Source organism: Oncorhynchus keta, chromosome 34 (assembly GCF_023373465.1).
Source record: "Oncorhynchus keta strain PuntledgeMale-10-30-2019 chromosome 34, Oket_V2, whole genome shotgun sequence".
NCBI lineage: Eukaryota > Metazoa > Chordata > Actinopteri > Salmoniformes > Salmonidae > Oncorhynchus > Oncorhynchus keta.
The window spans coordinates 78692858-78715756 of NC_068454.1; the positions used below are offsets into that span (position 1 = coordinate 78692858).

Here is a 22899-nt window from a genome sequence, read left to right on the forward strand (position 1 = left end):
GTTCTCGCCATGCTGGACCAGCCGGCCAACTTCAACAACGATGACTTTGAGATTCCCATCTACCCCTCTTTCAACGAGTGACCCCACATACACTCTTCCACTTACCTCCTCTGTCTCTCAAATGTCTCCTTCTCTCTCATTTGGTGCACTTTTGCTCTCTTTCTTCGCCTTTCGTGATCCAAAGAGAGCATGTCTAGTTATCGCTCAGATGATTGTACTGCCAGGGTGGAGAAAGCGAGTTAATCAGGGAAAAGAGAGAGTGAAATCAAGTATAGGTATGCAAATGCAGGTTCAATAAACACGTGAAAGGGGGAGAGAGAGAGAAGAGATTCAGGGTTCAGCGATAGTTGGGCAAATGTAAAATGACATCTGTAGCGAGCACTGCCCAAGCTCCACAGCCAGTGGATTTGTTGTAGAGATGTAACACACCTGAGCATGCACAAGGCCCTGAGGCAGGCACTGCTTCACCAGTAACACACAAACATGGCCTTTCACTAACCGAGTCAGCTGTGTGTTTAGATCTATGCTGCTCCACTGGTCTGTACATCATATGGATAGATCAGTCCAATCATTCACTTGAAGTCTCAGGCAATCCAGGTGATCTACAGCTTTGGGGGAATATGTGGGAATATATATATATATATGGGAATATTCTGATCTGAAGCCTGTGAATATCCTCTATCTGCTCCCCTCGCTGTTTTAGCTTAGCAACCCGTAGCATGTTCAAAAGGACACTGTCCTCACGCAGGCAGATTTATACGAACACTGTACAAACACTTTTATATTTGTACATTGACGATGTCACCTATGAATGTGGTTATGTTGGTTTCAGGTGGAAAAGAGGGAGAGATGTCTATGACTAGTGAAGGGAGGAGGTTGAGAGAGATGTCTAGGACTAGTGAAGGGAGGAGGTTGAGAGAGATGTCTAGGACTAGTGAAGGGAGGAGGTTGAGAGAGATGTCTAGGACTAGTGAAGGGAGGAGGTTGAGAGAGATGTCTATGACTAGTGAAGGGAGGAGGTTGAGAGAGATGTCTATGACTAGTGAAGGGAGGAGGTTGAGAGAGATGTCTATGACTAGTGAAGGGAGGAGGTTGAGAGAGATGTCTATGACTAGTGAAGGGAGGAGGTTGAGAGAGATGTCTAGGACTAGTGAAGGGAGGAGGTTGAGAGAGATGTCTAGGACTAGTGAAGGGAGGAGGTTGAGAGAGATGTCTAGGACTAGTGAAGGGAGGAGGTTGAGAGAGATGTCTATGACTAGTGAAGGGAGGAGGTTGAGAGAGATGTCTATGACTAGTGAAGGGAGGAGGTTGAGAGAGATGTCTATGACTAGTGAAGGGAGGAGGTTGAGAGAGATGTCTAGGACTAGTGAAGGGAGGAGGTTGAGAGAGATGTCTAGGACTAGTGAAGGGAGGAGGTTGAGAGAGATGTCTAGGACTAGTGAAGGGAGGAGGTTGAGAGAGATGTCTATGACTAGTGAAGGGAGGAGGTTGAGAGAGATGTCTAGGACTAGTGAAGGGAGGAGGTTGAGAGAGATGTCTATGACTAGTGAAGGGAGGAGGTTGAGAGAGATGTCTATGACTAGTGAAGGGAGGAGGTTGAGAGAGATGTCTAGGACTAGTGAAGGGAGGAGGTTGAGAGAGATGTCTAGGACTAGTGAAGGGAGGAGGTTGAGAGAGATGTCTAGGACTAGTGAAGGGGGAGGTTGAGAGAGATGTCTATGACTAGTGAAGGGAGGAGGTTGAGAGAGATGTCTATGACTAGTGAATGGAGGAGGTTGAGAGAGATGTCTATGACTAGTGAAGGGAGGAGGTTGAGAGAGATGTCTATGACTAGTGAAGGGAGGAGGTTGAGAGAGATGTGTATGACTAGTGAAGGGAGGAGGTTGAGAGAGATGTCTATGACTAGTGAAGGGAGGAGGTTGAGAGAGATGTCTATGACTAGTGAAGGGAGGAGGTTGAGAGAGATGTCTATGACTAGTGAAGGGAGGAGGTTGAGAGAGATGTCTATGACTAGTGAGGGGGAGAGAGATGTCTATGACTAGTGAGGGGGAGAGAGATGTCTATGACTAGTGAGGGGGAGAGAGATGTCTATGACTAGTGAAGGGAGGAGGTTGAGAGAGATGTCTATGACTAGTGAGGGGGAGAGAGATGTCTATGACTAGTGAGGGGGAGAGAGATGTCTATGACTAGTGAGGGGGAGAGAGATGTCTATGACTAGTGAGGGGGAGAGAGATGTCTATGACTAGTGAAGGGAGGAGGTTGAGAGAGATGTCTATGACTAGTGAGGGGGAGAGAGATGTCTATGACTAGTGAGGGGGAGAGAGATGTCTATGACTAGTGAGGGGGAGAGAGATGTCTATGACTAGTGAGGGGGAGAGAGATGTCTATGACTAGTGAGGGGGAGAGAGATGTCTATGACTAGTGAGGGGAGAGAGATGTCTATGACTAGTGAGGGGGAGAGAGATGTCTATGACTAGTGAGGGGGAGAGAGATGTCTATGACTAGTGAGGGGGAGAGAGATGTCTATGACTAGTGAGGGGAGAGAGATGTCTATGACTAGTGAGGGGGAGAGAGATGTCTATGACTAGTGAGGGGGAGAGAGATGTCTATGACTAGTGAGGGGGAGAGAGATGTCTATGACTAGTGAGGGGGAGAGAGATGTCTATGACTAGTGAGGGGGAGAGAGATGTCTATGACTAGTGAGGGGAGAGAGATGTCTATGACTAGTGAGGGGAGAGAGATGTCTATGACTAGTGAGATGTCTATGGAGAGAGATGTCTAGGACTAGTGAGGGGGAGAGAGATGTCTATGACTAGTGAGGGGGAGAGAGATGTCTATGACTAGTGAGGGGGAGAGAGATGTCTATGACTAGTGAAGGGGAGAGAGATGTCTATGACTAGTGAAGGGGAGAGAGATGTCTATGACTAGTGAAGGGGAGAGAGATGTCTATGACTAGTGAGGGGAGAGAGATGTCTATGACTAGTGAGGGGGAGAGAGATGTCTATGACGAGTGAGGGGGAGAGAGATGTCTGACTAGTGAGGGGGAGAGAGATGTCTATGACGAGTGAGGGGAAGAGGGGGATATGAAACTACAACCTGATGTATTCCTACATATACCCAGTATATAAGTCAAGTGTTTATATACGGTTATCTGTCTACTGGAGGTGTTTGTATAACTTTATTGATCTCAACCTGAATGCACAGCAATCCCAGGGTCCCTTTCTCACTCGTTTGTATTCCTTCCTGTGTTGCCCAGGGTTACCCAGCACACTCTTCCTCCTCTCACACTCTTCCTCAATCACCCTCCCAAGTGTGCTTTCTCTTCTACTTACACTAGGAAAAGAAAATGAAAAGAAGACATTGGAAAGCAATAATTTACAAGCAGGAATGATGTTATTTTTTAAAGCCATTCTTTATTGTTGTCCTACATGTTTTTATCTTGATTATTGTTCTTGAATATGGAAATACACAGGAAATAGTAATGATTTTATTGACTGATGTTTTTATTTTCTGGCATTTTGATTGGCTCTTCCTGTTTTGTAGCCATCTCCATTGCTACTTCGTGATAGGTTGTTTTTGATGTATATTGATCAGGGCATCTTGTTCAGGACAGAAAGGTCTTGTTTAGAACTGACAAGATTCCTCATTCAACATGACACAGAATCATGCCATGATGTTTGGCCTGAAATTCAAGTCATTCTTATCATGTTCCAAACACATGAGCCAATAATCCATTTAGCAGTTGATGTTGATTGTGAGTTTGGCAAATTAACACAGTTTTTCTTTTTCTTTTTTTGCAGTAGATTCAATCAAAGTTCATCCTTATCGAGATAGTTTGACATTCATAAATATGATCTGAATCAAACATTTGTTTTCTGAAATCAATTGTGATGTTTAGTAAGTCACTATAACACTCTTATACAGGGAATTATTAAGAATTCTGATTGGGCAACAGAGGGCTGTGAATTTTAAGGTTCGGAAATACATTTTTTAAAATTGTGTAGGTCTTTCATTTGAAGTCTGATAATGTATACATGTCTGTGAGAGTAATTCACAGACTTGCCGAAACATGTCAATTGTATGTAAACCCATCATGTGTCAATAGTCACATGATGAAAATGGCAGTTTGATGACTGTGTTGTCTTGTTATTGTTTTAAACCACTTTGGTTGTTCCCTGTCCAGGTTTTTACAGTGACGTGAGCTGCAGTTTATATAGACGTGAGCTGCAGTTTATATAGACGTGAGCTGCAGTTTATATAGACGTGAGCTGCAGTTTATATAGCGCACACAGATACACAAATATAGGAATGGATATGAAATGTTAAACAAGAGAAAGTGAAATGTTTGGTTTTTCTATTAAATTGTTATATTGTCAAGAACTTGTGGGTGGATATTTGTTTATTTTCGGGGTCGGGGGCTGTAACACTTGAACTGTTCCTTTTGAGAAATGTGATGATTGTACAACGTCACTCCTATATATAAAATGTGTAGGCCGAGTCATCAGACCTGGGTTATAACACTATTTCAGGTATTTCAATTACTTTTCAATACATTTCAAAACAAGTATTCAGATAAGTAGTTTAATATGGGATTGTGTTTGAAGTACTTAAATACACTGACTCAAATACACTCCCAGGTATTTAAATAGTATTTGAAAACACTTTCAAATACAATTTGGTCAACTACATGTTTTTTTTACAAATAAACGTTTCACATTTGAATGAGGTCTGAGTCATATGCATAAAACCCATTTGTCCTCAACAGTCTTTAGAATGTTCAGTATGTTCACATGGTCTCTACCTATATAGGAGAGGAACAGAGAGACGGTCCATAACTCCATCCATCCTGTGTCCATCTATAGAAACACAGATGGTTTCACTACGTAAGAGAGGAACAGAGAGATGGTCCATAACTCCATCCATCCTGTGTCCATCTATAGAATCACAGATGGTTTCACTACGTAAGAGAGGAACAGAGACAGTCCATAACTCCATCCATCCTGTGTCCATCTATAGAAACACAGATGGTTTCACTACGTAAGAGAGGAACAGAGAGACAGTCCATAAATCCATCCATCCTGTGTCCATCTATAGAAACACAGATGGTTTCACTACGTAAGAGAGGAACAGAGACAGTCCATAAATCCATCCATCCTATGTGTCCATCTATAGAAACACAGATGGTTTCACTACGTAAGAGAGGAACAGAGAGACAGTCCATAAATCCATCCATCCTGTGTCCATCTATAGAAACACAGATGGTTTCACTACGTAAGAGAGGAACAGAGACAGTCCATAACTCCATCCATCCTGTGTCCATCTATAGAAACACAGATGGTTTCACTACGTAAGAGAGGAACAGAGACAGTCCATAAATCCATCCATCCTGTGTCCATCTATAGAAACACAGATGGTTTCACTACGTAAGAGAGGAACAGAGACAGTCCATCCATCCTGTGTCCATCTATAGAAACACAGATGGTTTCACTACGTAAGAGAGGAACAGAGACAGTCCATAACTCCATCCATTCTATGTGTCCATCTATAGGAACACAGATGGTTTCACTACGTAAGAGAGGAACAGAGACAGTCCATAACTCCATCCATCCTGTGTCCATCTATAGAAACACAGATGGTTTCACTACGTAAGAGAGGAACAGAGAGATGGTCCATAAATCCATCCATCCTGTGTCCATCTATAGAAACACAATTTGCTTACCGCCCAAATAGGTCCACAGACGATGCAATCTCAACCACACTGCACACTGCCCTAACCCACCTGGACAAGAGGAATACCTATGTGAGAATGCTGTTCATCGACTACAGCTCGGCATTCAACACCATAGTACCCTCCAAGCTCGTCATCAAGCTCGAGACCCTGGGTCTCGACCCCGCCCTGTGCAACTGGGTACTGGACTTCCTGACGGGCCGCCCCCAGGTGGTGAGGGTAGGCAACAACATCTCCTCCCCGCTGATCCTCAACACGGGGCCCCACAAGGGTGCGTTCTGAGCCCTCTCCTGTACTCCCTGTTCACCCACGACTGCGTGGCCACGCACGCTCCAACTCAATCATCAAGTTTGCGGACGACACAACAGTGGTAGGCTTGATTACCAACAACGACGAGACGGCCTACAGGGAGGAGGTGAGGGCCCTCGGAGTGTGGTGTCAGGAAAATAACCTCACACTCAACGTCAACAAAACTAAGGAGATGATTGTGGACTTCAGGAAACAGCAGAGGGAACACCCCCCTATCCACATCGATGGAACAGTAGTGGAGAGGGTAGCTAGTTTTAAGTTCCTCGGCATACACATCACAGACAAACTGAATTGGTCCACTCACACTGACAGCGTCGTGAAGAAGGCGCAGCAGCGCCTATTCAACCTCAGGAGGCTGAAGAAATTCGGCTTGTCACCAAAAGCACTCACAAACTTCCACAGATGCACAATCGAGAGCATCCTGGCGGGCTGTATCACCGCCTGGTACGGCAACTGCTCCGCCCTCAACCGTAAGGCTCTCCAGAGGGTAGTGAGGACTGCACAACGCATCACCGGGGGCAAACTACCTGCCCTCCAGGACACCTACACCACCCGTTGTTACAGGAAGGCCATAAAGATCATCAAGGACATCAACCACCCGAACCACTGCCTGTTCACCCCGCTATCATCCAGAAGGCGAGGTCAGTACAGGTGCATCAAAGCTGGGACCGAGAGACTGAAAAACAGCTTCTATCTCAAGGCCATCAGACTGTTAAACAGCCACCACTAACATTGAGTGGCTGCTGCCAACACACTGTCATTGACACTGACCCAACTCCAGCCATTTTAATAATGGGAATTGATGGGAAATTATGTAAATATATCACTAGCCACTTTAAACAATGCTACCTTATATAATGTTACTTACCCTACATTATTCATCTCATATGCATATGTATATACTGTACTCTACATCATCGACTGCATCCTTATGTAACACATGTATCACTAGCCACTTTAACTATGCCACTTTGTTTACTTTGTCTACACACTCATCTCATATGTATATACTGTACTCGATACCATCTACTGTATGCTGCTCTGTACCATCACTCATTCATATATCCTTATGTACATGTTCCTTATCCCCTTACACTGTGTATAAGACAGTAGTTTTGGAATTGTTAGTTAGATTACTTGTTGGTTATCACTGCATTGTCGGAACTAGAAGCACAAGCATTTCGCTACACTCGCATTTAACATCTGCTAACCATGTGTATGTGACAAATACAATTAGATTTGATTTGATTTGATTTGAGATGGTTTCACTACGTAAGAGAGGAACAGAGAGACAGTCCATAAATCCATCCATTCTATGTGTCCATCTATAGAAACACAGATGGTTTCACTACGTAAGAGAGGAACAGAGACAGTCCATAAATCCATCCATTCTATGTGTCCATCTATAGAAACACAGATGGTTTCACTACGTAAGAGAGGAACAGAGAGACAGTCCATAAATCCATCCATTCTATGTGTCCATCTATAGAAACACAGATGGTTTCACTACGTAAGAGAGGAACAGAGACAGTCCATAAATCCATCCATTCTATGTGTCCATCTATAGAAACACAGATGGTTTCACTACGTAAGAGAGGAACAGAGACAGTCCATAAATCCATCCATTCTATGTGTCCATCTATAGAAACACAGATGGTTTCACTACGTAAGAGAGGAACAGAGAGACGGTCCATAAATCCATCCATCCTGTGTCCATCTATAGAAACACAGATGGTTTCACTACGTAAGAGAGGAACAGAGAGACAGTCCATAAATCCATCCATCCTGTGTCCATCTATAGAAACACAGATGGTTTCACTACGTAAGAGAGGAACAGAGAGACAGTCCATAAATCCATCCATTCTATGTGTCCATCTATAGGAACACAGATGGTTTCACTACGTAAGAGAGGAACAGAGACAGTCCATAAATCCATCCATTCTATGTGTCCATCTATAGAAACACAGATGGTTTCACTACGTAAGAGAGGAACAGAGACAGTCCATAAATCCATCCATCCTGTGTCCATCTATAGAAACACAGATGGTTTCACTACGTAAGAGAGGAACAGAGACAGTCCATAAATCCATCCATCCTGTGTCCATCTATAGAAACACAGATGGTTTCACTACGTAAGAGAGGAACAGAGAGACAGTCCATAAATCCATCCATTCTATGTGTCCATCTATAGGAACACAGATGGTTTCACTACGTAAGAGAGGAACAGAGACAGTCCATAAATCCATCCATTCTATGTGTCCATCTATAGAAACACAGATGGTTTCACTACGTAAGAGAGGAACAGAGACAGTCCATAAATCCATCCATCCTATGTGTCCATCTATAGGAACACAGATGGTTTCACTACGTAAGAGAGGAACAGAGACAGTCCATAAATCCATCCATTCTATGTGTCCATCTATAGGAACACAGATGGTTTCACTACGTAAGAGAGGAACAGAGACAGTCCATAAATCCATCCATTCTATGTGTCCATCTATAGAAACACAGATGGTTTCACTACGTAAGAGAGGAACAGAGACAGTCCATAACTCCATCCATCCTGTGTCCATCTATAGGAACACATATGGTTTCACTACGTAAGAGAGGAACAGAGACAGTCCATAAATCCATCCATCCTATGTGTCCATCTATAGGAACACAGATGGTTTCACTACGTAAGAGAGGAACAGAGACAGTCCATAAATCCATCCATTCTATGTGTCCATCTATAGGAACACAGATGGTTTCACTACGTAAGAGAGGAACAGAGAGACAGTCCATAAATCCATCCATCCTATGTGTCCATCTATAGAAACACAGATGGTTTCACTACGTAAGAGAGGAACAGAGACAGTCCATAAATCCATCCATCCTGTGTCCATCTATAGAAACACAGATGGTTTCACTACGTAAGAGAGGAACAGAGACAGTCCATAAATCCATCCATTCTATGTGTCCATCTATAGAAACACAGATGGTTTCACTACGTAAGAGAGGAACAGAGAGACAGTCCATAAATCCATCCATCCTGTGTCCATCTATAGAAACACAGATGGTTTCACTACGTAAGAGAGGAACAGAGACAGTCCATAAATCCATCCATCCTGTGTCCATCTATAGAAACACAGATGGTTTCACTACGTAAGAGAGGAACAGAGACAGTCCATAAATCCATCCATCCTGTGTCCATCTATAGAAACACAGATGGTTTCACTACGTAAGAGAGGAACAGAGAGACAGTCCATAAATCCATCCATTCTATGTGTCCATCTATAGGAACACAGATGGTTTCACTACGTAAGAGAGGAACAGAGACAGTCCATAAATCCATCCATTCTATGTGTCCATCTATAGAAACACAGATGGTTTCACTACGTAAGAGAGGAACAGAGACAGTCCATAAATCCATCCATCCTGTGTCCATCTATAGAAACACAGATGGTTTCACTACGTAAGAGAGGAACAGAGACAGTCCATAAATCCATCCATCCTGTGTCCATCTATAGAAACACAGATGGTTTCACTACGTAAGAGAGGAACAGAGAGACAGTCCATAAATCCATCCATTCTATGTGTCCATCTATAGGAACACAGATGGTTTCACTACGTAAGAGAGGAACAGAGACAGTCCATAAATCCATCCATTCTATGTGTCCATCTATAGAAACACAGATGGTTTCACTACGTAAGAGAGGAACAGAGACAGTCCATAAATCCATCCATTCTATGTGTCCATCTATAGGAACACAGATGGTTTCACTACGTAAGAGAGGAACAGAGACAGTCCATAAATCCATCCATTCTATGTGTCCATCTATAGGAACACAGATGGTTTCACTACGTAAGAGAGGAACAGAGACAGTCCATAAATCCATCCATTCTATGTGTCCATCTATAGAAACACAGATGGTTTCACTACGTAAGAGAGGAACAGAGACAGTCCATAAATCCATCCATCCTGTGTCCATCTATAGAAACACAGATGGTTTCACTACGTAAGAGAGGAACAGAGACAGTCCATAAATCCATCCATCCTGTGTCCATCTATAGAAACACAGATGGTTTCACTACGTAAGAGAGGAACAGAGACAGTCCATAAATCCATCCATTCTATGTGTCCATCTATAGGAACACAGATGGTTTCACTACGTAAGAGAGGAACAGAGAGACAGTCCATAAATCCATCCATTCTATGTGTCCATCTATAGGAACACAGATGGTTTCACTACGTAAGAGAGGAACAGAGACAGTCCATAAATCCATCCATCCTGTGTCCATCTATAGAAACACAGATGGTTTCACTACGTAAGAGAGGAACAGAGACAGTCCATAAATCCATCCATTCTATGTGTCCATCTATAGAAACACAGATGGTTTCACTACGTAAGAGAGGAACAGAGAGACAGTCCATAAATCCATCCATCCTGTGTCCATCTATAGAAACACAGATGGTTTCACTACGTAAGAGAGGAACAGAGACAGTCCATAAATCCATCCATCCTGTGTCCATCTATAGAAACACAGATGGTTTCACTACGTAAGAGAGGAACAGAGACAGTCCATAAATCCATCCATCCTGTGTCCATCTATAGAAACACAGATGGTTTCACTACGTAAGAGAGGAACAGAGACAGTCCATAAATCCATCCATTCTATGTGTCCATCTATAGGAACACAGATGGTTTCACTACGTAAGAGAGGAACAGAGAGAAGGATAGGAAACATATGTAGTGAAAGGTTTCTCTTTTTAGAATAAGCTTCTCTCTCATTCTCGCTCATCGTTTGGCTCATCATAGGCTAGTTGTTCCACAGACTCTGTCGTTAGATGTGTTTAGTACCAAGGGACTAGATGGCTAAAAATCACCATCAGCGTCACCAACCATGGAGAGATACAGGGTGAACAGGCTTTTGTTCTAGCCCAGCACTAACATACACTAACTCATTCAGGTCTGGAAGAGCATGTAGTGACAAATCGTAGTCACACACAGGCACACATGCATCCTACATACGCTAGCCCCACCCATATTCCCCACTGGACAGTAGTTTTAGCTGAAACCTGATCCCTTCAGCAACAGAGAATAAAGCCAACCCTGCAAAACCCCTGCCTTTAACTAGCTCCGTGGACACACACTAACCCGTTCTGACATGCAGACATGCACACTGTGACGCAGTCACGCAGCAGGACGTTACGTACACATGGGGACACACCCGTCTACAGTCCACTAAGGAAAATAAAAGAATGAGACGTGTGAGCTGAGGGCTGAAGTTATTCTCCACCAATCTGGAACAGAGTTCCATTACAGAGACACACTGCAGCAGACATTACGGATCCATAACCAGGTAATGTACAACTTAATGTATACCCATATCTCTGTGTGTTAGAGAGGGATATGTGTGTAAATAGTAGTGTGATTCAACTTAATGTATACCCATATCTCTGTGTGTTAGAGAGGGATATGTGTGTAAATAGTAGTATGATTCAACTTAATGTATACCCATATCTCTGTGTGTTAGAGAGGGATATGTGTGTAAATAGTAGTATGATTCAACTTAATGTATACCCATATCTCTGTGTGTTAGAGAGGGATATGTGTGTAAATAGTAGTGTGATTCAACTTAATGTATACCCATATCTCTGTGTGTTAGAGAGGGATATGTGTGTAAATAGTAGTATGATTCAACTTAATGTATACCCATATCTCTGTGTGTTAGAGAGGGATATGTGTGTAAATAGTAGTGTGATTCAACTTAATGTATACCCATATCTCTGTGTGTTAGAGAGGGATATGTGTGTAAATAGTAGTATGATTCAACTTAATGTATACCCATATCTCTGTGTGTTAGAGAGGGATATGTGTGTAAATAGTAGTGAGAGAGCTGTGTGTGAGTCAGACTCAAGCCCTTCCTGTGTGTGAATACCTTCCTCAGTGCAGACAGCCTGCCTGACTAATGTGGCCAGATTAAATGTGCACGTGTAAAAAATGGCCTGTTTTGGAACCCTGTTTGATTGTAGATGGGAGGAAGAGAGTTCCTGTTCACATTATATATTTCATTTTGATTGAATAACCAATGGGTTGTAGAACAGTTGTAGAAGCTCTGAGTGTTAACGGGGTCAGAGAATGACAGGGAGCCAGGGATCAGATAGGGACGAGTGTTAATGTGGTCAGAGAATGACAGGGAGCCAGGGATCAGATAGGGACGAGTGTTAACGGGGTCAGAGAATGACAGGGAGCCAGGGATCAGATAGGGACGAGTGTTAACGGGGTCAGAGAATGACAGGGAGCCAGGGATCAGATAGGGACGAGTGTTAACGGGGTCAGAGAATGACAGGGAGCCAGGGATCAGATAGGGACGAGTGTTAACGGGGTCAGAGAATGACAGGGAGCCAGGGATCAGATAGGGACGAGTGTTAACGGGGTCAGAGAATGACAGGGAGCCAGGGATCAGATAGGGACGAGTGTTAACGGGGTCAGAGAATGACAGGGAGCCAGGGATCAGATAGGGACGAGTGTTAATGGGGTCAGAGAATGACAGGGAGCCAGGGATCAGATAGGGACGAGTGTTAACGGGGTCAGAGAATGACAGGTTAGCCAGGGATCAGATAGGGACGACCCCATTTCGTTCCAGTGCATATTTAAATCCAGATGGCATCTGTAAAATATTTTTTTAAATGAGAGGGGGGCCTACAAGCCACTTCACTCACTGAGCTATTTGTTTCTCTGCAGCTTCAAGACTTCTAAAGGATGAAGAACCTTAAACTTCTCATCCTCTCTCTCTCCATCTGCCTGTTGCTGGGCAACCTGGGGGTGAGTGGCTACAGTAATGTCGAACCCTGCCAACGGTCCCGATGCAATAACTGCCATGAGAAGTTCCTATACCGGCATGTGCGTCCAAATACCCCGCTAACGACGGACCGCAACGCGTGGGAGAAGTATCTACGTGAAAAGAATGACTGCTCAAGACCCACGCAGTCCTTCCTCCATCCCAAAGACCGCGAGAGGGTGGACGCGGTCTGCTCCAGCTCTGGGGGAAAGAAGTACCAGGGGAACCTGTGCATCAGCCAAAGCCCGTTCACATTTCTAACAGTGAGGAGTGAGACTGGGACCTGCGGTGTGTCCAGCGTGCGGGAAGAGACCAAGCATTTGATCCTGGCATGTGAGGTGCTGGAGAACAGGTGTGTGCCGGTCCACTTCGAGGGGAACCGCGAGGGGAACAAGCCTGACAATAACGCTGCAGGATGTGGCAGCACGGAGAAAGGGAAGGGTTCAAGCTTCAAAGTATCAGGAATGTGGCTGGCATCTTCATTGATACTCGTGTTTCTCTCACAACTCCTTTTCTGAATGTGGCTGGCATCTTCATTGATACTCGTGTTTCTCTCACAACTCCTTTTCTGAATGTGGCTGGCATCTTCATTGATACTCGTGCTTCTCTCACAACTCCTTTTCTGAATGTGGCTGGCATCTTCATTGATACTCGTGTTTCTCTCACAACTCCTTTTCTGAATGTGGCTGGCATCTTCATTGATACTCGTGTTTCTCTCACAACTCCTTTTCTGAATGTGGCTGGCATCTTCATTGATACTCATGTTTCTCTCACAACTCCTTTTCTGAATGTGGCTGGCATCTTCATTGATACTCGTGTTTCTCTCACAACTCCTTTTCTGAATGTGGCTGGCATCTTCATTGATACTCGTGTTTCTCTCACAACTCCTTTTCTGAATGTGGCTGGCATCTTCATTGATACTCATGTTTCTCTCACAACTCCTTTTCTGAACAGTTAATGGGGGGGGTCAGATAGTCAAACAATACATCAAAAGGAAGTTTGTTTTAAAGTGTTTGTCCTACACTCTAAAAAGAAAAGGTTCCTGGAGTATCCTTTAGGGGTTCTTCAAATGTAATGTGTGGGTGAACCGCTATGAGTTCTTCAAAGCACCCCTTTTAATGGATCCTCAGAGAACCTTTTGAAGAACTTTTGGGGTACATTTTTTGAACGACCCCTCTCCCCTATTATTAATAAAGGTAATACGCATAACAAAAACAACAATAACACAATATTTTATTGTTCTCAGTGTTTATTATGATTGTAGTGGCAAAAGCAGAATAATAAAATCTAAATATGAGGTAAACTCCCAGCAGAGCCCCAAGTCCAGTGGAAGTCCAATGGAAGTATATCCTCTGGCGTGTTGATGTTATTGTGTTGATGTTATTGTGTTGATGTTATTGTGTTGATGTTATTGTGTTGATGTTATTGTGTTGATGTTCTTGTGTTGATGTTATTGTGTTGATGTTATTGTGTTGATGTTCTTGTGTTGATGTTATTGTGTTGATGTTCTTGTGTTGATGTTATTGTGTTGATGTTATTGTGTTGATGTTCTCCGTATCCATAGCCAGAATGAGGCGTATTTCCGTCTGTAATAATGCCCTTTTGTGGGGAAAACTCATTCTGATTGGCTGGGCCTGACTCCCCAGTAGGTGGGCCTGACTCCCCAGTAGGAGGGCCTATGCCCTCCCAGGCCCACCCATGTCTACTCCCCTGCCCAGTCATGTGAAATCCATAGATTAGGGCCTAATTTGTTTATTTAAATGGACTGATTTCCTTAATTAACTGTAACTCAGCAAAATATTTGAAATCGTTGCATGTTGCGTTTATATTTTTGTTCCGTATACTTCCATATATACTTCCATTCATTGGTGAGTAGCCCAAACTGTTCTGAAGCTTCAGACAGAAGTTGGCAGATTGGTGATACTGACTTGCGGGGGTCGTAGAAAACTGAGAACACCATCATGTTGGTGAGAGTCTCATCTTTCCATAGATGGGTCGTATTAGTTTGTTGGCCAAACCGTTCGGACGCTACAGACGTTTTTGTGAGAAGAACGATTTCCGCCATGTCTCATGGTCTGACAAACAGTAGCTTGGTCACCTTCCACCACAGATGCGGAAGGACGCCGTTGGAAGGACGCCGTTGGCGGATGAGGTGACTTGAGACGCAGCCCATCCAAAAGGCTACATATCTCTAGCTTAAAGCTACAATATGTCACTTTTTGGGCAACCCAACCAAATTCACATAGAAATATGAGTTATAGATCTTATATAGATCAATAACTATATAGATCTCTATAGATCAAGTCTATAATAAAAAAGAAGCGGTAGATCTGTTCTATGTGTGTCACGTTCTGACCATCGTTCGTATGTGTTTTCCTTGTTTTAGTGTTGGTCAGGACGTGAGCTGGGTGGGCATTCTATGTTGTGTGTCTGGTTTGTCTATTTCTATGTTTGGCCTGATATGGTTCTCAATCAGAGGCAGGTGTTAGTCATTGTCTCTGATTGGGAACCATATTTAGGTAGCCTGTTTTGTGTTGGGTTTTGTGGGTGATTGTCCTTAGTGTCTTGATGTCCTTGTTCTGTGTGTATGTGCACCAGTATTAGGCTGTTTCGGTTTTCGTTACGTTCTTGTTTTGTAGTGTTTGTATTGATTCATGTTTACGTTTGTTTATTAAATTATGGATCGCAATCTACACGCTGCGTTTTGGTCCGACTCTCCTTCACCACAAGAGAACCGTTACAATGTGTGCTATTCTTTTACTTTCAGTTTTGTACACAAGCAATATTTTTGGTTATTGAAAAAATATTTCACAGCAGTTTAGGTGGTACTATGATTCTCTACACAACGACTGCTTGTTTTGTCATAAAATTCTAATAGTTTACCTAATTTCAGTTTATCAACCAGGAAATGGCAGAGTGATTTCTGAATAGTGCATCTTTAAACAGAGGGATTTTTATGGGGATTTTTTAAATTATTCTAATTAGATTTCAGCGGGGGGGCGCAGACATCAACTCTAGGGGGTGTAGAGTGCCATGTATTCAGGTTTGGTCCTGGGCTATAACGTTTCACTCACAACATTTAAAACTGCCATCTATTCAGGTCTGGTCCTGGGCTATAACGTTTCACTCACAACATTTAAAACTGCCATCTATTCAGGTCTGGTCCTGGGCTATAACGTTTCACTCACAACATTTAAAACTGCCATCTATTCAGGTCTGGTCCTGGGCTATAACGTTTCACTCACAACATTTAAAACTGCCATCTATTCAGGTCTGGTCCTGGGCTATAACGTTTCACTCACAACATTTAAAACTGCCATCTATTCAGGTTTGGTCCTGGGCTATAACGTTTCACTCACAACATTTAAAACTGCCATGTATTCAGGTTTGGTCCTGGGCTATAACGTTTCACTCACAACATTTAAAACTGCCATGTATTCAGGTTTGGTCCTGGGCTATAACGTTTCACTCACAACATTTAAAACTGCCATGTATTCAGGTTTGGTCCTGGGCTATAACGTTTCACTCACAACATTTAAAACTGCCATGTATTCAGGTCTGGTCCTGGGCTATAACGTTTTCACAACATTTAAAACTGCCATCTATTCAGGTTTGGTCCTGGGCTATAACGTTTCACTCACAACATTTAAAACTGCCATGTATTCAGGTTTGGTCCTGGGCTATAACGTTTCACTCACAACATTTAAAACTGCCATGTATTCAGGTTTGGTCCTGGGCTATAACGTTTCACTCACAACATTTAAAACTGCCATGTATTCAGGTTTGGTCCTGGGCTATAACGTTTCACTCACAACATTTAAAAGACTGCCATGTATTCAGGTCTGGTCCTCGGCTATAACGTTTCACTCACAACATTTAAAACTGCCATCTATTCAGGTCTGACCCTGGGTCTGACCCTGGGCTATGATAGCCTGGGTACCTTGTACTCTGTGTCATATGCCAAACATGTTTAGCAAAAAAAGAGTGGCAAGATGGGGAATGACAGCTAAACAGACTGGTACCCGTACCAGACTAGGGCTATGACGTTTCACACACAACAGTTAATAGACTGCCATGTTTTGTTCTCTCACGACATCTATTCTGAACAGAAAGACTGGTCATCTGTTTTGTCATGTGTATGTTATGGACGGTGTTGCCAGTTCCTGTGTGCCAGTCAGGGATCCTGTGTGCCAGTCAGGGATCTGTCTATGGCTGTGGGCCCCAGTCTAATGTTGGCGTCAGCATTTCATTACCTTGTACTTCATTTGAAAAAGTGTATTGTACCATGCTGAATATATGCACTATCAATAAAGGTTGATTTTGTAGAATGTTGAAGAGCAGCATCATCAGCCAGAATCATCAGCCAGCATCATCAGCCAGCACCATAGACCTTAAAGCAGGGGTTAAACCACATGACCTCATCTGAGAGGTCACACACAAGCAGCACATTCCGAGTTGGCAGGCAAGTGCTTTACTATGAGCATGTAAACATGTAATACACCCCATCAGCCTACAACATGGGTTGGCTTTTGTAGGCCTGAAGATAAAAGGAGACATTTTTAGGAACTCAGTCGGGGTCTCAACTTACTATTGAGAGTTACAATAGTAGAATACATTTTGAACTCTGGTTGTGCATCATTAGTTTTTCTCTTGTTATGTCAGTCAATGACATTCACTCAATTAGCCATGTCTGCTAACATTTTTTAGATTGGTAAGTTAGTCTAGTGTCCAGCTATCTAAACTTGTAGTAATCATGGACCGGGGGGCCCTATTGATTATGTTAGTCACTCTACTCTCACTTAGATATCATATTAAAAACTGCAAACATTTCTCTTCACCCTATTGCAAAATGTGTAGAATTGCAGAAAATGTACTCTAAAACTTCCATCACAAGGATAGGAGCACGTAAGGATGCATTGTGAAAGTATCAGAGCAGTGCCGAGGTCAGGAAGAACTTAGTATTGAGATGGAATGTGGCCATTCTTCAGTGTTTCTATAGGGTGGACAGCATTCACTTTTAGCCTAGTTCTGCTCAATGGGCAATTGAACAGGAATGGAATGTGAAAGAGGAAGTTCGTTTGTGGTTTAGACAATTCTGAACTATTGGGCTATTCAGGGCTCCACTGTGACCCCTTTCCTTGTTCTATAGGCCACTCAGGTCCAGCTTCTCTATCACACATGCACTGTGTGAGGGACGTCTAGAAATAGAGGGCCATATGTGGAGCTCACCTGGTGAATCTTGTTCTGCATGCACACACAAACACAGACACACGCATGTACACCAGTGGAGGCTGGTGGGAGGAGCTATAGGAGGACGGGCTCAGTATAATGGCTGGAATGGAATAAATAGAACGGTATCAAACACATCTAATGTATGGAAAACACACGTTTGACTCTATACCATTTATTCCATTCTAGCCGTTACAATGAGCCCGTCCATAGCATGGACTCAACACATGAAAACACAGCATGGTAGCAACACAACATGGCAGCAGCACAACATGGTAGCAACACAAAACATGGTACAAACATGAGTCCCTGAACTGAGTCAGGGTCTCAATTTAATATTGAGATTAAGATTAGTAGAATGAATCAGGTGTTATTTCGACATTTGCATCAGCAGTTTTTCCTTATTATTTGTTCTCTGACGTCAGTCACTGACAGCAGGTTTCCATCCAATTGGTGACATATTTTCATGTGAATATTATAACATAAAAACAATCTGCTTGTTTTCCCATCAGAGATGTGTTTCCATCTAAATGGACTTGTTGCAGATAAAACCCTGTGCGTGATGATGCAGTGCACAGAAACATCCATTTTCCGTATCAATTCCCATGTACCGAATACAGTACCAGTCCAAAGTGTGGACACACCTACTCATTTAAGGGTTTTTCTTTTTCCTATTTTCTACATTGTAGAATAATAGTGAAGACATCAAAACTATGGAATATAGATTTTAGATTCTTCAAAGTAGCCACCCTTTGCCTTGATGACAGCTTTGCACACTCTTGGCATTCTCTCAACCAGCTTAATGAGGAATGTTTTTCCAACAGTCTTGAAGGAGTTGCCACATACGCTGAGCACTTGTAGGCTACTTTTCCTTCACTCTGAGGTCCAACTCATCCCAAACCATCTCAAGTTGAGGTTAGGTGATTGTGGAGGGCAGGTAATCTGATACAGCTCTTGGTCCAATAGCCCTTACACAGCCGAGGTGTGTTTTGGGTCATTGTCCTGTTGCAAAACAAATGATCCCACTAAGCCCAAACTAGATGGGATGACGTATCGCTGCAGAATGCTGTGGTAGCCATGCTGGATAAGTGTGCCTGAATTCTAAATAAATCACAGACATTGTTACCAACAAAGCCCCCCCACACCATCACACCTCCTCCTCCATGCTTCACAGTGGGAACCACACATGCGGAGATCATCCGTTCACCTACTCTGCGTTTCACAAAGACACGGCGGTTAGAACCAAAAATGTCAAATTTGGACTCATCAGACCAAAGGACAGATTTTCACCTGTATAATGTCCATTGCTCGTGTTTCTTGGCCCAAGCAAGTCTCTTCTTATTATTGATGTCCTTTAGTGGATGTTTCTTTGCAGCAATTCGACCACGAAGGCCTGATTCACGCAGTCTCTGAACAGTTGATGTTGAGATGTGTCTGTTACTTGAACTCTGTGAAGCATTTATTTGGGCTGCAATCTGAGGGCTGCAATCTGAGGTGCAGTTAACTCTAATGAATGTATCCTCTGCAGCAGAGGTAATTCTGGGTCTTCCTTTCCTGTGTGGGTCCTCATGAGAGCCAGTTTCATCATAGTGCTTGATGGTTTTTGCGACTGCACTTCAAGAAATTTTCAAAGTTCTTTGAACTTTTCGTGATTGTTAGTAGATCTGGATAGAAAACACTCTGAATTTTCTAAAACTGTTTGAATGATGTCTGTGAGTATAACAGAACTCATACGGCAGGCAAAAACCTGAGACAAAATCCAACCAGGAAGTGGGAAATCTGAGGTTTGTAGTTTTAGAACTCTTGGCCTATCGAATACAGTGTCTATGGGGTCATATTGCACTTCCTAAGGCTTCCACTAGATATCAACAGTCTTTAGAACCTTGTTTGAGGCTTCTACTGTGAAGTGGGGGTCGAATGACAGGGGAATGAGTCAGAGGTCTGCCAGAGAGCCACGAGCTCAGTCGAGCTCTGTTCCATTGCATTTCTACAGACAAAGGAATTCTCCAGTTGGAACATTATTGAAGATTTATGTTAAAAACATCCTAAAGATTGATTCTATACATCGTTTGACATGTTTCTACGGACTGTAACAGAACTTTTTTACTTTTTATCTGCTCGTGCATCATGAATTTGAATTACTGGGCTGAACAGGATAACAAAAAGGAGGTATTTGGACATAAATGATGGACATTATTGAACAAAACACACATTTATTGTGGAACTAGGATTCCTGGGAGTGCATTCTGATGAAGATCATCAAAGGTGAGTGAATATTTATAATGCTATTTCTGACTTCTGTTGACTACACAACATGGCAGATATCTGTTTGGGTTGTTTTGGTCTCTGAGCACCGTACTCAGATTATTGCATGGTGTGCTTTTTCCGTAAAGTGTTTTTGAAATCTGACACAGCGGTTGCATTAAGGAGAAGTGGATCTAAAATTCCATGCATAACAGTTGTATCTTTTAGCAATGTTTATTATGAGTATTTCTGTAAATTGATGTGGCTCTCTGCAAAATCACCGGATGTTTTGGAACTACTGAACATAAGGCGCGAATGTAAATTCCGATTTTTGGATATAAATATGAACTTTACCGAACAAAACATACATGTATTGTGTAACATGATATATGTCCTATGCGTGTCATCTGATGAAGATCATCAAAGGTTAGTGATTAATTTGATCTATATTTCTGCTTTTTGTGACTCTTCTCTTTAGCTGGAAAAATGGCTGTGTTTTTCTGTGACTTAGCTCTGACCTAACATAATCGTTTGGTTTGCTTTCGTCGTAAAGCCTTTTTGAAATTGGACACTGTGGCTGGATTTACAACAAGTGTATCTTTAAAATGGTGTTAAATACATGTATGTTTGAGGAATTTTAATTATGGGATTTCTGTTGTTTTGAATTTGGCAGCCTGTAGTTTCACTGGCAGTTGACGAGGTGGGACGCTACCGTCCCACGTACCCTAGAGAGGTTAACTGACTTGCCTAGTTAAATAAAGGTAACTTTAAAAAAAATGGACTTGGTATTTTACCAAATAGAGCCATCTTCTGTATACCACCCCTCACAACAAAACTGATTGGCTCAAATGCATTGAGAAGGAAAGAAATTACACAAATTAACTTTTAAGAAGGTACACCTGTTTATTTAAATGCATTCCAGGTGACTACCTCATGAAGCTGGTTGAGAGAATGCCAAGAATGTGCAAAGCTGTCATCAAGGAAAGGGTGGCTATTTGAAGAAACTCAAATATAAAATATAGTTTGATTTGTTTAACACTTTTTTGGTTACTACATGATTCCATATGTGTTATTTCATAGTGTTGATAGTGTCTTCACTACTATTCTACAATGTAGAAAATAATCAAATATAAAATAAAGAAAAATCCTGGAATGAGTAGGTGTGTCCAAACTTTTGACTGGTACTGTATTTTTTTTATGGGTTTCCATCGCATTTTCAATACTGACGGTTTTGTAACAAAAATGTTTGCGTTATAGCAAATGTCTCGGTCAGGTCTTCGCATGAGCGCTCTATCGAACAGCTTGCAGATCCAGTGCGAGTATAGCCTACATGATGAGATCATTACAAAACAGCAAGATTATTTTTATTTGTCAAATGGCAGCCAATCATGTCACCAGAATTAGACCTTCGATATTTAATGGAAAGGAGCATCAAGCTCATTGCGTGCACTTTCACATCCCCGCGATGTTCATCATCATTTATTTAATCTGTAGCCTAATTAACTACATTTCCCAAGTCATAGTGGGCGGACCACACACCATCACCACGTGACTCCGAGTTTACTTCGATATGATGTGATATGATATTTGCGCATAAAGTCGTTTCCACCACCGTTTCTCGCATAATTTTGACAACTCAAAAAGATCCCACCTTGTCTAGCTTATATTGTTGTGTGGACATTTGGAAAGTTTACTGACAAATGTAATGTTTCCATTAGGCCTGTAGTGATTTCTTTTATCGGACATGTACTTTACTCATATAAAAAGTTTGGATGTAAACCTGGTTAGTCATTCAATTAGCAATGTCAACACATTTTTGGGGATTGGTAGTTATCCTAGTCATCTATCTAAACGTTGGCTGAATACCAACGGGCATGCAGGACACGTGCCCGGGGCTCTTACCTCCAGGTGCCCCCCATGGATTTTGTTCGTCATTTGCACTCAAATATTATATTAACATAAGTCATTACAAAATGGGTAGCATTGCAGGAAATTAGCAGTAAAACTGAAGAAGAAGAAACAAAAGTTGCTCTGCCGAATGGCAAAATGAGTAGAATTGCAGTAGCCCTCTGAGTAGCCCTCTGAGTAGCTCTCTGAGTAGACCTCTGCTGCAAGATCAAATAAAAAATATAATTTATTCATCACTTACACAGTTTACAGCAGGTATAAAAGGTGCAGCGAAATGCTTAGGTGCTCCAGTTGTGTAATAATGGAGCAGGAAAAAAACACACAATAACAAGCTTTCATAACATTACCTCCATCCCAGCTTAGTGGGGCGGGCCATCCTTCTAGAGCTGAGAAACATGGGCTTCTAAGGCTACCACCAACCCAGCTTAGTGGGGCGGGCCATCCTTCTAGAGCTGAGAAACATGGGCTTCTAAGGCTACCTCCAACCCAGCTTAGTGGGGCGGGCCATCCTTCTAGAGCTGAGAAACATGGGCTTCTAAGGCTACCTCCAACCCAGCTTAGTGGGGCGGGCCATCCTTCTAGAGCTGAGAAGCATGGGCTTCTAAGGCTACCTCCAACCCAGCTTAGTGGGGCGGGCCATCCTTCTAGAGCTGAGA

The 22899-nt window shown here is 42.6% G+C and overlaps 2 protein-coding genes across 56 annotated transcripts; both read left to right on the forward strand.

The window, feature by feature from the left end:
• Nucleotides 1-3: 3 nt before the first annotated feature.
• On the forward strand, nucleotides 4-4380 carry LOC127915299 (arginine/serine-rich coiled-coil protein 2-like). 50 transcript variants are annotated; one of them, XM_052495171.1, is made up of 6 exons: nucleotides 4-1343; nucleotides 1416-1487; nucleotides 1524-1559; nucleotides 1632-1667; nucleotides 1703-2110; nucleotides 2801-4380. In XM_052495171.1, the coding sequence occupies exons 1-5, from the start codon at nucleotides 799-801 to the stop codon at nucleotides 2040-2042; spliced, it is 1029 nt and encodes a 342-aa protein (XP_052351131.1). In that variant the 5' UTR covers nucleotides 4-798; the 3' UTR covers nucleotides 2043-2110; nucleotides 2801-4380. The 50 variants fall into 50 exon arrangements, 39 of the variants coding, with proteins under 39 accessions (XP_052351131.1, XP_052351130.1, XP_052351134.1 ...); XM_052495170.1 differs by lacking the exon at nucleotides 1524-1559 and adding an exon at nucleotides 1488-1523 and having other exon boundaries at nucleotides 4-1307; nucleotides 1380-1451; nucleotides 1596-1667; XM_052495174.1 differs by lacking the exon at nucleotides 1524-1559 and adding an exon at nucleotides 1488-1523 and having other exon boundaries at nucleotides 4-1271; nucleotides 1380-1451; nucleotides 1596-1667.
• Nucleotides 4381-11167: 6787 nt separating this feature from the next.
• Nucleotides 11168-17197, forward strand: LOC127915304 (angiogenin-like). 6 transcript variants are annotated; one of them, XR_008090953.1, is made up of 4 exons: nucleotides 11168-11380; nucleotides 12766-16133; nucleotides 16248-16418; nucleotides 16473-17197. XR_008090953.1 is itself a non-coding variant. In XM_052495197.1 (2 exons), the coding sequence occupies exon 2, from the start codon at nucleotides 12784-12786 to the stop codon at nucleotides 13378-13380; it is 597 nt and encodes a 198-aa protein (XP_052351157.1). In that variant the 5' UTR covers nucleotides 11190-11380; nucleotides 12766-12783; the 3' UTR covers nucleotides 13381-15562. The 6 variants fall into 6 exon arrangements, 1 of the variants encoding a protein (XP_052351157.1); XR_008090955.1 differs by having other exon boundaries at nucleotides 11169-11380; nucleotides 16305-16418; XR_008090956.1 differs by having other exon boundaries at nucleotides 11169-11380; nucleotides 12766-16076.
• The last annotated feature ends 5702 nt before the right edge of the window (nucleotides 17198-22899 follow it).